This window comes from Orcinus orca, chromosome 1 (assembly GCF_937001465.1).
Source record: "Orcinus orca chromosome 1, mOrcOrc1.1, whole genome shotgun sequence".
In the NCBI taxonomy this organism is placed as follows: domain Eukaryota; kingdom Metazoa; phylum Chordata; class Mammalia; order Artiodactyla; family Delphinidae; genus Orcinus; species Orcinus orca.
The window spans coordinates 28,220,083-28,236,097 of record NC_064559.1 but is presented as its reverse complement, the minus strand read 5'-3'; the positions used below and the strand labels follow the sequence as shown (position 1 = coordinate 28,236,097).

Here is a 16,015-nt window from a genome sequence, read left to right as displayed (position 1 = left end):
GATACTAGTTTTAATCTCATAGGGTTGCTTTAAAGATTAAGGATATGTGTACATGCACACACACATATGTGTATATATGAAGTGCTTAGAATTTTATCTGCATAAGATTAAATGATTATCAGCTATAAATTTATAATAATCTAGATCTGAAGTTTAGAGTAAAAATGAACATGCCTACCCTTTAACTTTGTTTGAATTAGAAAATAAATGATTTTAATAAAGGCTTGGTATTAGTCAGGGAGTTGTTTCTTTTTTTTTTTTTTGCACGAACCTGTGTCCCCTGGATCGGCAGGCGGACTCTCAACCACTGCGCCACCAGGGAAGCCCCCAGGGAGTTGTTTCTTATATTTGAGGTCAACGTAATAGCAGTTGTTTATGAAAGTTCCTGAAAACTTGGTGGTGATGTCACCTCTCAGTTAACAGCTTTGTTTTGGTTCACCATCTGGGGCAGTAGGACTGATAAAAGAAACATAATTCAAGTTTGCTCTCATGATCTCCTCACCCTCCTTCTGTAGGGGAAGCTGCTTCACTTGAATCTAGCTTGAAAAATTCATGTATATACACACATGCGTGCTATAAATTCCACGCCCAGTAATGTTTAAGGTCAAAGACTAGTACCATAACATAAATTAGAAGTAAATATTTTTTTAGAAAGCGTTTAGTGGAACCTCTGAAACGACCAAGGAAGGAGTAGTTAACGTATCAATGAATTGACGTTAAGACTACTGCCAGTGAAGCTTTTTACATCCTTATAGGATTTTATGTACCACAAAGACTATAATGTACTTAAAATTAATGCAAGAAATTGTGTTTTACCCGGTTTTCACTTTTTAATCTATGGCCAAATTTTTAATTATTGGAAGAGCATGTATAAGTTCCTCGCATTTATAATTTTGTTATAGTTTTGGGAACTTTGGATTTATACTTTGATATGGTCATAATTTTATTAGAATCATATCTGTCAACTGTATAGCTAGCCGGGGGTTTTACTGGTGATACCCTGACAGATAATGAGCTACCCGAGTGTTCCTTCCTCAGGTATTGTGTGTAGTTAAAATTATAATTTGTAATTATCTTTATAGCGATAAACTTTAAAATAAAAAAGTTTTGAGCTGTGTTAGCAAAAGTATCAAGAGTATTGTTATGTTCTAAAATTTTTCGTGGGTTTTTCCTCCTTACAGTAAAATGTATTTTGTTAGGACTCACTATTATATTTTTCCGTGTTTTGAGTTGAATGAATTGGAATGTCATCGGTTTTGTGTTTATCCTACTGATGTGTACATTATCCGGTACACACGGAAGGGTTCCTGGTAATGCTGAACAAGAATGTTGATTTTGTACATGCCGTAGGCAGGTCCTAGAGGTTTAAGCCCCAAGTGAATAGCAGACTAGCAGGACATCGGCCCAGAGTCTCATGTATTCAAAGCAAAGGAATAAATCATGATATTACAAGGGTGTATCAGTTGACTTTTTGCTGTTTTGTGACCAGAGGTAGGGAAGGATTGCTGTTTAAAGCCGTGTCATCGGCTCTCAAGTCAGTCAGGCACGAAGCCTTGTCAGGTGCTCTGTAATTGTCCCCCAGACGTTCTCTAGCTAGTCAGCTGGGGCCGTGCGTTTTGTTTCCAACACTGAGCTGGCCAGCGTCTGACAGGAGCTCTCGTCATCCTGTCAGTGATGTGTTAACTAGAGTGTATCTTTGTGGCCTGTGGAAGCAGGTACAAGGGATGCTCTCTTTAGAGCAGATGTCTGAGTGTTAGCTCCCATTTTGACCAATATTTAGTTGGTAGATATCACCTCTTGGAGTCTGTAAGCACATTAGTTACAGAGATGTGATTGTGTAGTCCGTGTCCTGTCTGGACTGCTCAGAGCAAGCAGTGTGCTGTGAGTGCAGGAATTGTGCTAATACACTGTCGTCTCTTCCTTTGTTATAGTTGCCCCCAGGCATTTAAGCATATGCTTTTCTCCCCTTCTCTCATTAATACCATCAAGGGCCTATGCAAAAAGAAATCTTGTGATCCGCGGAAAATCAGCTATTAAAATGTAGATGTTATAGGTTGAGTTAGATTGAAGGGGAATCCGCAGGATTTTAACCTCTCCATCTGGATTTTACGTATTCTTGACTTGTCTCTTAGTAGTGCCACCTATCAGCATTTAATCTGAAACCGGCAGCACAGAGGATCTTTCTGGAGATTAAGAACTGAACAGTTGGTGCGAGAACAAAGATTACCCAGATCTACTCCCTGCTTCAGATTATTGCAGTGTATTTTTCCCCCTTATGATTTTAAAGCTGCAGCAGCATGGTGCAGTTAAAAATTATTATCAAGACCTCTCAGGGAGAGAGAATCTAGGAACAATTTTTGGATTTTTAATTCTCCCCAAAGCCCATAGCAACCACTTATGTCAGCCGAAACTGCAGACAGTGACTCTACTTACCATTGTGTTATTTGACTTAGATACTGCTCTTCAGAACATTGCATTTTCATTCACTGCTAAGTGGATGTGGCTGGAGCGTGGAAATGGGACTATTGAGGTTGGTCATGTGACACTTTGTGGGACGATTTGTGTGGAGGAAACGTCTAAGACGGGAAAAGCTGCAGGTGTTTGTATCTTCTAACTCTTGAGGTGATAAGAGCTGTTTTTCATAAAAACGAGCACAGTAAAGGTTAGAACCATGGTCGATATGTGTGTGTGTATGTGGGTGCAGTAAACTTAATCTTCTGAACTGTGGATATCAGAGAGAAAAGTTTTTAAAATAGAGTAAAATTTTCCCTAATTATGGTATGAAATATGAAATGTTCATCTGATGCTGCAAATGCCAGGGTAGAAACATGTCTCTTTAACAAGTAAAAATGTGTCTCTTTGATTGCCTTTTTTGACACTAGTGTCTTTAAATAATAATAATTATGACAACAGTAAAGGTTTCTTTGTAAATTCTGAAGTTGATAAATTAGAGGATAATTTCCATATAGGCCTTTGTCTTAAAAAAAAAAAGATTTGTGTTCAGCTGTTTTCTACTAGTAATTTTTAAAAAAGTCTATGCCAAAATTGTAATTCCTTGGGGGAAAAGTTATCAATACATCTTAAACTCTTTCAGCTTCGTGAATTTCTCTTGCTATATTGACTCTTGTCCAATCTGTACAGGAACTTGGTTTGCTATCTTTTGGCCTTCACGTAGTCCTAAGGAGAAAACATACTCCTTTCTTCCCATGGCAGGTGGTTTCTTTGTTCATTCATTGAATCACTCCTCATCTATGGCTCACCTAACTCATGCCAGACGGTGTTCTACATACACAGGCAAGGAAACGAGGTCACAGCCTCTGTATCAGTCTGGGTCCACTCAGGAGAGAGAAACTACAATCATCTGAACGATGCAAGTTGAATATAAAGAATTTAAGACTGTCATGTGGGATCGGGGTAACAGGGAGGGGCTGCGGGAAGTGCCGGGAGCCGTGAAGAACCTGGCATAGTAGGTATAAAGCAGCTACAAACCTGAGGGGAGCTGGGGATCTGTGCCCAGAGAGCCCACTGCTCCTCCGGGCTGTCTCGCCGGAGGCCCCCCGCCCCGCCGGAAGCCAGCTGAGGGGAGGGTGGCACCAAGGGAGGCTTCCGGCTGCCGGGCGCTGCTGACGGTGGCGCTTCACCCACCAGGTGCAGGAGAAGCCTCTGTGCCACAGCCGCCACGCGCCGCGGGGGCCACAGGCACCCTGCCCGGAGCTGCCGAGGCGAGCCGGGGCCCCCGGCCCCTGCGGCCTGCAGGGCTGAGCTGCTGTCACACGGCAGCCTGGCAGCCACCCACCGTGCTTGGCGAGCTCCAAGGGGGACCGCCTGGTGAGTAGACTGGGGCCAGGACGTCAACCTCTGTCTTCCCGAAATGTCGCTTCATTGTCTTCTCCGGACAAAGCTTAGCATCGTGCCGGCTGCTAAAAGCAAAAGATATCGAAAGGGCACAGATTTATTTTCTCAGATCTGACAAAGAGGGGTAGACTTGAGGGTGAGAGGCAGTAAATCGGTAACTGGTACAGGCCACCCCTTTGGATGCTCATCCTCCATTGACACCCTCTAAATCACTTGCACTTCCTGAGCAACAGCAAAACAAAGCTCTGTGTCTGCCTAATGAGATGTAGCTGCAGTACAGACATTTTCACCCTTTCCCCCAAATGGGAAGCAGCACAGTGCCGAGAGTCATGTGTCCATCTCTTCAATTACAATTACATTTAATTTTCTGTTAACTACTATCAACATATATGTAAGATAAAGATGAGACAGAGAAGAAAAAGTGGTCAGCAGATAAAAATAAACATAGGAAAATTAAAAATATGGAAAGCTACTACAGCCCTTGTTTATGTAACTGCTCATGAGACCATAATTGATATTTCTGACTTACTTCTTTCATTACCTGTTCCATAGTCCCCTCACCTCAGCCAGAGCCTCAGCTGTTTGGATTTTTTTTTACCTGGTTTAATGATACAAACTTTCATTTCCAAAAGATCTGGATCCTCGATAGTTCTGTTTTTTGTTTTTGATTGCCGTCGTTTCCCGTTAACATTTACTACCAGGCATGGAAGTACCAAGATGCATCCCAGAGAATTCCATGGTTCCAGACATAGTCCTGCCTGCCTGTTGTGTAAAAACAACCCGACTTACTTCTGGTTATTGAGATCAGTCATTCCAGCCAGTAGATTAACCCCAATTTTTAGCCTGTTGATTCAGTGGCCAGGTGGCAGTCACATCTTCTGGTTCAAGTGGAAGCGTTCCACTGTTGGGAGGTCAGATCCCCAAGCCAAAAGCTCCCTGCATGGCTGGGGCAGGAATTAGAATTTCTGCAAGTGGACCGTTAAGAGTGATGATGAGAGGGCCAACCCCACTCCTACCCCTTGACTCCTGGTCCCATGGATTCTGGCTTTGGGAGAAACAGCGCCGCAAAACGGTTTCTGATTCAAAGCGTATCCTGCATCATGTTAAACAGAGCCCCACCCTTTAAGGGTGTTCTTTCCCAACTGGCGTCATAACTGAGTCATCCGTGAGCCATTCCACCTTTTGATTAGGCCAGCAGCTTCTAGGTTATAAGTGTAGGCCAGAGTAGCTGAGTTCATGGACACGAGCCTCTTGCTCTACTTTGCTGTTACATGAATACCTTGATGAGATTTAGTGCTTTATGGAGTGCCGTGCTGACAGGTATGTTATTCTATGAGTCTGATGGTGGTGGTGCTGGCAGAAGGATTATGGCAGAGAAGACGAGTCCTTACCCAGAATATTTATTCCAGTGAGGGTGAACCTAATCAAGCCTCCTTCCTGATGGAAGAGGTTCAGTGTAATTAACCTGCCACCAGGTAGTTTACCTGATTGCCATGGGAGATGTCTCCCTAGACACGTTCTGCTGCAGAACCACCTGAAGAAGGTGCCAGGTGTTACTGCTGGGTACTACTGACCAGTGCCCTACAAGAGCCAGGCCCCGGAGATGCACAGGCCCTTCAGGAGCCTGCCCCAGAGCACACGGAACCAGGAAGCCACACTCCCATCCTCCTGCAGTGCGTCTCCTGTGTCCTCTGCGGACAGAGCTCACTCTGTCCTCCGTCTGGTAAATACTTAAAGGGCCCAGATCCATTGTCGCAGATGGGTAGCAGAGAGTGCACTTGGATCTGAGAGGCATAACTTGAAGGCACAGCTTCCATGAATCTCATATTTTGTTGTGATTTACTATGATAAAATAGTGTAATGGAAAGAGTAAAAACTAGTTAACCACTTGAGAAGAAAAACATAGATCTTTATTTTGAAGGAGATATTTGACATTGGTAGAGTTTTCCAAACATGGAGTATAAGGGTATTTATTTATTTGGTATCAATAAATATTATTATTTGCCAGGTAGTGGGAATTTCAAAGTTATTAACTTATGATTCTCTAGAATCGTAATAAATAATAAATTATATAGTGTCAATCAAGGCCAGTCAGTGTGACTAGAATTCTGATGTGGGAAATATAGGAGGGAAGGTGGTAGATTAAAGAGTTGACCTCAATATTACGCCTGGTTCTTGGAAGGAATTTGTGATTTGTCTAGGAAATAGATACTTGTGTGTGTGTGTATGTGTGCGCAAATAGAGTGACAGAGAGAAGTCATGCTACAAGATGTAGTTGGAGAGAGAGCAGTGGCCAGATTGTGAAGAACCGTGTTTGTTAAATGAAGGGGTTTGGATTTTATCCAACAGATTGTGGGGAGGCAAATGAGGGACATGCTGTGACCAGTTTTGTTTTGGGGAAGAGAAGCTGGTGGCATTAGAAAAAATAAAGTAGGAAAACTCTGACAGCTGTCTTGTTAAAAGGCAGTCACAGTAAGTAGAAAAAGAGGCGACCAGCTCCTGAGCTAACAGTGACCATGAAAGGTAGATGGAGTTGGGTTTTAGAAACATGGCTAATAAGGAAATGTCTGTTGGATGTAGAGTCTGCTTGAAAGTAGGTAAAGAAGAGGGAGAAGTTTACAATGACACACAAAGGACAAATATTCATCAGCTATTTCCTTAGTGTCTGATATATAGTGGGGGCAGAGCCTGATGTCATTTGCTACTAGTAAATTGTAACTCTGTAAAGTGTGTGTGTGTGTTTATGTATAGATGTATATATTTACAAGTGTTTGATATGCCTGCTAAATATACATATGTGTACGTTAAGTATATATGGGAATATTATATACAATTTTAATGATACAGCATATGATATATATGTACAATTATTCATTCTCATTTAAATACCTGTAATTTACAAATAGTTCACTTGTAAGGATTCAGAAGTCCTTTGGGGCTGCTTGCGGTTGTCTCTTTCAGTGGCTGGTGGTTTGCCATTAGTTTTTTTCCTGGTGAGAGGTATTTTAAGTTATGATTTTCAGAGATGCCTACTATTTAAAACAGTGCGTTCAGTCCATTAGACTTTATTTATTGGTTATTTGGAATATGTCCCCAAATGTGGTAGTAGTGTGATTATATCAATAATATCTTCTAAAATTAGAGATTTGTTTTTCAGTTCCTGACTACTCACCTGAAAAATTGGATGACTTCATATAAGCCATTTTTTCCTTTTATCCTGAAGTTTATTATATAAAAAAATGAAAGAATTGAACAAGAATGATTTCTAAGGTTCTTCCTAATTGTTAAATTTAGTGATTCTTTAACTGTACTGTTTATTTCTTAAATAAATGCCTTATTTTAAAATATATGGTCTTTATAGAATTCACACGAACGGTCCTCTAGAATCCAGGGTCTAGAAGTCTGTGTGGAGAGAAGATAGATACATTTGAGCTGTGTTACAGTGTCAGACGCCTGAAAGTTGTGGAAAACTAGATGGGCCTCTTCTCCAGGAAAAGCTAAACTGCTACAGAATTGGCTTGAAGATGTGAACTAGAGAGCAGTAAATTTAGTGATGGGGAAAGTCACGTGGGGGGGGGGAGTGTTTGAAGGCGTTGACATTTATGTGCAGTGTGGCAGCTACAGGAGTTCAGAATTGAGGTGGGGTCGGTATGACAGGCATGGTGCCTGTTGAGGCTCACTAGAGTGAAAGCTCCTTGAGGGCAGAGGCTTTGTCTCCTTGGCTGATTATTCTGTCCCCAGCACCAGCAGCGGTGCCTGACACATGTTTGGTGCCCCACATCTAGCTGTGTGATCTTGGGCAGGTTGGTTCAACTTTGCCTTGGTTTCCCCATGTGTCAAATGAGTGAAAGAATGAGTACATGGAAGAAGCAAGCAAGCAAGAAAATATTAGAATTGTTTGGCTCGGAAGAGCTAATTAACCAGTGACCAACCGTGAGATGAGCAGAACTTTCCAAGGGACTTGGATATGATGCAGAGAGGTCAGGATGAAGTTTAGTAATGAAGCAGCAGAATTTACCATCCTAAAGGGATGGAGAAAGAGAATGAAATATAAGATGATACTTTAGTATAAAAAAGTATTGAAAAAGAAAAATGTACAGCCAAATACTGTCTTTTTTCATGATATAAAATGGCTATTTCTCTAAACATTTCTTTACAACTATCACTTAATTTGAGTGTCAGAATTTTGCTCAAGTAAGAATATCTTATAGGGGGGATAGCTTTGTAGTTTTCAAATACTGTGCTGCTACCTTTTTTGTCCTCAACTTTTAAACGTGAATGTAAATTAAATGTGTTGAAACAGATAGTTTTTTTATGCTTTCCACTGAAATTTTTTTCATTCCACAAGGAAGTTTATCACGTTCATATCTGCAGCAGTTTATTCTGTGTACCTTTAGGTATTTATAGCACTTACATTTCTGAAGTAAACATTGATTCAGTTAAAAATCAAATGAAGTCTCTAATCAATATTTCTTGGATTCTGTGCATAAATACATTCTTAGGGGACATAAATCTGCCCCTCAGTAATTCATATAGAACTTTAGTTGAAGGCAGTGGGACTCCTACATTAAAATGAGGCAGAATCTGGCTAAGAGATACACAGAGACTAGAACAACAGGAGTGGCGGTGCGTCAGGATGAGATCTTTACTTGTAAAGCGTGTGAATTAGAATCGTGCTGTTTTCCGTCGTGGTCATCACACTCGATAGATCGTTTTCCTGTTGTCTCCTTGGAAATCTGATAATGTGGTTTTATTCTTCTCAAAATAGATGTCTACTGAATTGCTTAAAGCGTTGCTTAGTTGTATTAGTAGGCTGATCTCCTCAGTAAATATATAGTTCAAGAACAAGGTATAAATGAGATTCCATATCACAAAGGGAAAGAACTTTGGTTTGGCTTCCAACTAAATATACTCGCAGATGCAGATTGAGATGATAACTGGTAGAATTTTTATCAAGTATCTTATCTTTGTAACATTTTTCAGAGAATCTGCTCTCCTGGTTTCCTGCTGAAGGCGCAGACTGTGATGCCTGGGAAAGTTTTGTAAATTGCATCTCTATCCTAGATCCTGAATTTTTCATTTAAAGGTCAACTGTTCTTGTCTGTCTGTTCAGTCAGAGGCTCATTCTCCACTATATAATTAGGATAAAATATTTTCAGCCAGTATATATTATTCAAAGGCTTACAATGAATGGGAATTTTGAATCTTTTTATATCAAAAGGCAGGTTAATATACTGGTTATTGTACTCTGGAGCCTGCTGGCGTTGGTCTCCTGGACTTGCCACTTGTGTGATCTCAGGCAATTGGTGTAACTTTGCCACAGTGTCCTGATCTGTAAAATGGGAGCAGTGATAATACTGCCTGTTTCATAAGGTTGTTGTAGCATTAAATCTGAGTATGTCAAGTGCTGAGAATAGCGCCTGGCACAGAGCTAGCATCCTATAAACGTTTGCTCTCGTAACTGTTGTCAGTGAGAGCAGCTCCCTTAGACCTGTGGCCAGAACGGGAAGCTCTAGGTGCCTTTATTCCACCACTAAGCTCACTGTTGCCAACCTCTGTTGTCAGGTTTCTCCCTCGGATTTCACAGGCCCCAGTTCTTGTCTCTTTCACATGGTTTTCATATGTACTTATTTTACAGTTGTACTATATGGGAAATAAATATCCCAGTGATTTTATTTTGTGTTAGTCCACGCTTTGGGTCTGAATCAGTTCAATATATTGAGTGTGCTCTATGAAATTATATGTGCGTTTAAATATTCCTATGCCATTTAACGAAGATTTTTTTTCTTTAACCTTTATTTGGTACATTTTTTGCTTTATTTAGTACAGTTCATTTTTATTCAATGATAGCAATGTATAAGTCCTTCAGTTTCAAGGATGTTATGCCAGGAACATGTTCTAACCCAAACACCGAATCTTCTTCTCTCCTCTCCCCTGCTTTCATGAAGAACAGCTTATGTGGTGTTAGAAAAACAGCTGACAGAATGTCAGAAGAGCGCCGTGGGGTTCTAGCCCTATCATGAACCTATCATAGAATTTTGGGTAATTCTGATCCAAAGAAATATGATTAGCATTTCCCTTTAAGCTTAAATATTCAATATTTCATAAATAACCTAAAAGTAAGAAGTTTTTCCTTCTTACTTGGCTTATAAATTGATCTCATTTCTTTTTTTTAATTGACATGTAGTTGATTTATAATATTATACTAGTTTCAGGTGTACAACATAGTGATTCAGTATTTTTATAGACTATACTCCATCTGATCTCATTTCTTTATAGAACTTGATTCTGCAAAGCAAACTTCTAAAGTATGTTGTTTATTTTCCTTAATTTGCAAAGTTCTGGAAATGTTCTAGGTAAATTATTTGTTGTGACAGTTAGCACTGTGTTCAGAGGTGCGGACAGATCTTATCCAGAATGAAATCTGGCGTCTTTGCTGTGTCCCAGGAGGCTCTTCAGTTCCGACCTTGCTTCCTCTCTGACCTCAGCTCCTGCTGTTCTCCCGTTTAATCTAATCAGCCGACCCCCTACTACTCCAAGAAGGTGCCAAGCCTGCTCCCACCTCAGGACTCCTGAATGCCCTTCTCCCCAAGTGCACCATACGTGGCTCCCATATTTCAGTCAGGTCTCAGTGCAGATGTGGCCACATCAGAGTTTGTCCCTATGCTCCTGTCTAGAATAGCCCTTCTGCTCTTACCCTGCTTTAGGTTTCTTCATAAAATTTACCTCTGACATAATATGTGTTTCACTTGTTTATTGTTTGCTTTCCCCACTGATATGTAACTTGTTCTGTTCTGTGTCCCTATTGCTTAGTAGAGATTTATGATGGTACATGGCAGGTACTCAAAAACTCTGTTGAATTAAGCAAGTAAATTATTATAATGTCTCCAATTTCACAGTTACCTAATGTGCTTTAAAGCTTTTAGAGATTATGTTTAGATAGATTTAGAAGGTGGATCTGAATTATAGTCTAGTTAAAATGTTCTGTTAACCACCCGTATGGAAAAAACAATTCTTAATTATTACTAAAAATACAAAATGTTAGAATTGATCTGATCCAAGAGTAGAGAATGTTAGATCTCTCAGAGACGGGGTTTATAGATCATCTAGCATATATTTCTTATTTTAAAGATTGGGAAACTGGGATCTGGTTATATTTGCAGGTGTGCCAGAGTGGCACAGCCTCTTAGTGGCCAGTCCCTAACTTTTGTCCACGATGTACTTCATTGTTCTTACCTTATACAACTTGCATATAACTGTTTAATTTCCTAGTAAATTTATTTTTTCTTAATTGTATTTTTTTTTTTACTTACAACTTTACTATCTCCTCTACAAAGTATATGCTGTAATAGTATCTTCTCTATTTTTTAAATCACATAGTTATTACATGATGCTAGGTGTGTAAGGGAGATCTTCTTTGGTAGGTTTCTGCCTTCTTTGGAAATCTCCACTTGGATGTCTCATAGTTAACAGAATCAATATTCGTGAGAGCACATTCCTTACAGTCCCACCTGAACCTGACACTTTTGTTATATTTCTTTAAATAATTCGTCCTGGTCGCTTAGGCCAGAAACTGAGGTTTGGGGCCGGGCAGGGATGTGGGATGGGTAGTATTTTTACCTCTCCCTGTCACCGATCCCCTGCATCTAAGAAGCTAACAAATCCTGTAGAGCTTCCTTCTTTCCTGGTGGATCTTGATCAGCTGGCATGACCCTCTGCTGAATGCTGGCCTTTGCAGAAAGTTTGTGACTTTGCTTCTCATTGCAGAAATCATCCTCTAAGAAACCAGTCAAATTCATCAGATGATATTGTGCCTTATTAGTGAGAAATTCATAACTTCACTTAAGGATAACCATTAAGGGCACAGGGAAACAGCTGTAGCATTTAATAGAGTGCTTTGGACTCTGGGTGTGCCTAGTAAAATAAGTTACTATTATTATCATTCCTCATTTTGAGAATGCATTTTTTCTCTCTTGTTACACTGTTAATTATTTTCTAAACAATAAAAAAGAATACTTTCCTTTTTAAAACGGTTTTAAATGAGCTCTTTTAAAAGGCATCTATCTGCAGATGGAGAAACTGAGTAAATTAACTGCCTTTCACAGCTACATAAGTGCTTTTAGCCCATCAAGTTACACTGAAACATTTAAAGTTACCTCATTTACAACCAGCGAGCACATGCAAGCTCTCTAAGAATTGACACAACTGAGATCAACCCCATTTTCATTTCCCTCTAGTTCAAATATGTGAGAGAAATAAATCTGGTCCGTAATTGTTACATAGAAGTATCTGAATGCCTCCTAGTGGTATACTGTATGCTCTAATTAAGGAATTTTAAAAATAATATTTATTGAAGGAATAGTATAGATAAAATATTAAAACTTCGAAGTGCCAAGTAATAAAATCCTTTAATGATAGCATTCTAAATGGAACAAATAAATTTTTTTGCCGTATAAAATTAATTAAAAATCTTAACTGGAAAAGAAATATAATACATATGACGAAGGTGAAAATACTTTTAGTCAAAATTTTTATGTTTTTGGTTCAGATTAGATTATTTTAACTGACTTTTAAAAAATCTAGTGGAACTATTTTGCACTTAAATATAGACAAATGTTGCTGTTAAGATTGAGTCACTTTGTTTACATTTATCCTTTTGAATTAATTTGATTACTATGTATAAATTTTAATTTCTTTGTATAATAAAATAGAAATAATGGTTTATAGAAATTTTGTGGTGCATTTTCAGATGGTTTTGTTTTTAAATTCTGATTTTCAAGTTAAATAAAATGACTTATTCAGTAAATGTCTTGAAAATGCAGACTATAGCAAAACTTTAAAATGAAGAATGCTGATTTAATTATTGCTTTAAATGCTAAAGAAATGACTCAACACATACAGAAATATAATTTAAAATGTAAACGAAGTCAGAGAAAGAATTCTGATGAGGGTCAGTAGGAGGGAGGAAAAAAAAAGCGATATCCCTTTGCTAAGCATTAAAAAATATTTAATTAGCCGCTTGCCAAAACAAAACAATTAAAATGGCAATTACCTTTAAAATAGCATCAGTGTATTTGCAGCTGTTGTGATATAAAGCTAGGAAACACGATGTTAATCTGAAATGAACAGTTTAAATATGAAATTATGATATCCTTGGCTTCCTGTGGTACAGCTGTCAAGCTTGGGCAGCTCGCTGGTCAATAGTGACATTCTCCGTGTCAGTGAGCAGAGTCTCCTGATACCGTCACCCGCGGTTCACACGTTGCTGAAGCTCCAACTGTCGAACGTTGAGTCCCCTGGTGATACTGCAGCTTCCAGACTCTCCTGACTGGCTCATGTTTCATTCTTTGGCAATTTGCCCTAATGATATCCCCCAGGAGCTTTCAGCCTCTCCTCCTTCCCATATTGCATTGTGGTGTATTAATCTGAGTGAGTGCAACCTGGGCGGCACACACTGTAATTTCCTATGGTTCCTTCTAAGATGCTCGCCTAATTTTTCAGGTTTCCTTTTATATGTTCTAAGTTTTGCCCCCAAACACTATATTTTCAGGAAGTTATAACCGTCCACATAAGATGCCCAAGAAGCTACTTTGCTGCTTATGTGTTTTTCAGAGGGCCTTCTGAAACATGAGGCTTTTTGCAGGCAGAATTGGTCAAGATAATGTGATTCAGGTCGTTAAGTAAATTGTTTTGTGAGTGTCTTCAGTCTTTGATAACTTGAACATGTCTCTCTGTTTGGAAGGTCAGCGGCCGCTTACTGCTGTTTTCCTTTCACAAATTCTAGTTAACCGCCTGTCTCCATGGATCGGTCGCCCTGCTCTACCCGATGTACTGGCAGCACATCTACATCCCAGCGCTCCCTCCTCATCTGCTGGACTACTGCTGGTAAGCTGGCTCTGCCGGACCCCTGGCAGCCCAGGTGTTAGGGTTAGAAAGAGCGATTCATGTGTAGATCCAGTGAGCTTGGAGTACATGTGTGTATATACATGAATGAGATCCCTGAAACGTGACGTGGAGATGAGTAACAAGTATTAAAAGGTGGTTTTATGAAGGGAAGAGTAGTTCTCTCCAAAGGTAGCAAAAATTTATACTTGGCAAACATGAAGTTCTTTAGATGTTGTGAGTTTCCTCTATAATCATCTAGATAACTAAATGCATAAATAGAAGCCGATCCGGTCTTCGCGGTGGTTAGGAGCATTTTACAGAAGTTGTAGTGTCAGTGAGAGCACCACATCCCAGATGCCAGCATTTGTCCGCAGAGTCTTTCAGACACCAGGTTGCCTCTCTCGGAGCACACGCTCGTGACCTCCCCTCAGGACACGCTTTCCCGCACGCCTCTTCCCTCAGTAGCACATCCAGTACCAGATACCAGCAGAGGGGTTGCCTCTAATGCAGGGGTTCCCTGAGTTCCTGGTTATCGAAGCCTCAGCCTTGAGCCACTGTGAAAATCAGTGTTGACAAGTGTCGGGGGCAATTCTGGAAAGTTTCTTGGCATCACAGACACAGCTGCCAGTGATCTCACCCAGTCTGATTTCAACTGTCCCCTTCTCCTGGAGGTTAGGGAAGAATTAGACTCCCAAACAGCAGCCTTGGGATCTTCCTCGGGGCTGTAGGGTAATCATCTTCTGCAGGCGTAGCTCAGTTCTTAAGAAACCAGATGACATTTTTACTCTAAACCATGCATGTGCGCGCGCACGTACACACACACACACACACACACAGAAAGAAGGAACTGATTTTGACCATAATGTGTTCATTTATATCACAACTAATGTTATTAAAAAACAAAGATCTTTTAGAATCAAAGTAGTTATTTATTTAACTTTCTGATTTCATGAAAAGCAGATCACTTAAAGTGTTTAAGGGTTAAAATGATCTAAGTTCATAACATTGACGTTTTCAAGACTAGCCTTCTTCAGGACAAATGATTTTTAACGAGAGTACGTACCTTTGGCCACATATTGATTATACCAGTGAATTGTGTGTTTCCACAGCAGGGTAATAGTATTGATAATGCTGGGCAGCAGGTTTCCAGTGACCTCCCACTGCCATTCTGCACTTTGGGTGCTGGGAGGGAGAAACAGTGGGGCAGGAGACTGTAAGTGTGTGGTTTAATTACACTGTGAAGCACCACACACACGAATCTGCAAGTAAAGCTGGATCTAGAAATAGCTCTCTTGGTATTTACTTTAGAGTGTTCTTCTCTGACCAGTATACCTAGAATAGATTAGCATCCTTGAAAGCAGGAACCTCAATTCTTTCATGTCGACATGTGTAGTAGTAGATCTTTCCACATAGTATTCAGTAATTAAAACTTATTTTAAATAATATTGACAAAAGTATTTGAAAATATATTGATGTATGATTCTTTAAAATCTATATTAAAGTAGTGGTTCAAGAACCAACACTTTGTGAGGTTTAGAATTATATTTTATCATATGTAATGTTAATGCCATTTAAATTTTTCTATAAAAATGTTCTGAAATCTTAGGAGGTAACATCCCTTTAAGTTCAGTTCTCTGTAATGATTACACACTTAGGACTTTCTAAAATATTGTTATTTAGAAACTATTGCTACCTCTTTACAGATATGTCTTCCTGATACTTTCTAACCCTGCCATCAAGTCCTTTTTCTGCTGCTTCCACTGTGATGAAGGAAGCTTGTTTCAGTCTTACTAGTTTCTAACCTCTGAAATAGCCACTTTAGGACAAGTTCTAACAGCCGCCATGCCAGGCACTTCCCTGGCCCAGAGAGTAGAGCAGTGATAGTCAAACAAGGAGTTATCTGAGAGTTCCTGAACCTTAAGGTCACAGTGATAGGCTCAGCTTCTGACATAGGAAGTGGGCAGTATCATATACTTTTTTTTTCCCCGAAAATAGCTGTCTATGACTCCAGCTCTCTTTCATTGTCAGAAAATTCCATGGACTAAACTGTTCCCTAGGGAAAGTGTTTTTCTTCCCTTTACATCTTTGCAAATGATCCTATATGCAAAAGGGAGAAAAATATTAGAGATTATCCCTTCGATCTCATGGGGTTTTTTTAAAGAAAATGTTATATTCCACTCCAAAAATAGCACCAGGAAGATGTGATGGGGTAGATGTGTATTTTGCCAGCTCTTCAAGGTGATTGGACTTTCCCAGTCCTGAGGCAGTCCTGACT

The 16,015-nt window shown here is 39.8% G+C and overlaps 1 protein-coding gene across 7 annotated transcripts in view; it reads left to right on the top strand.

Moving 5' to 3' along the window:
- Positions 1-16,015, top strand: part of DENND1B (DENN domain containing 1B) — a 259,477-nt gene that overhangs the window by 134,192 nt on the left and 109,270 nt on the right. For all 7 annotated transcript variants that reach the window (XM_033416652.2, XM_049708637.1, XM_033416648.2 and 4 more), the window contains one exon: positions 13,640-13,740. In XM_033416652.2, the coding sequence (XP_033272543.1) occupies positions 13,640-13,740 (101 nt within the window). The remainder of the gene's footprint in view (positions 1-13,639; positions 13,741-16,015) is intronic.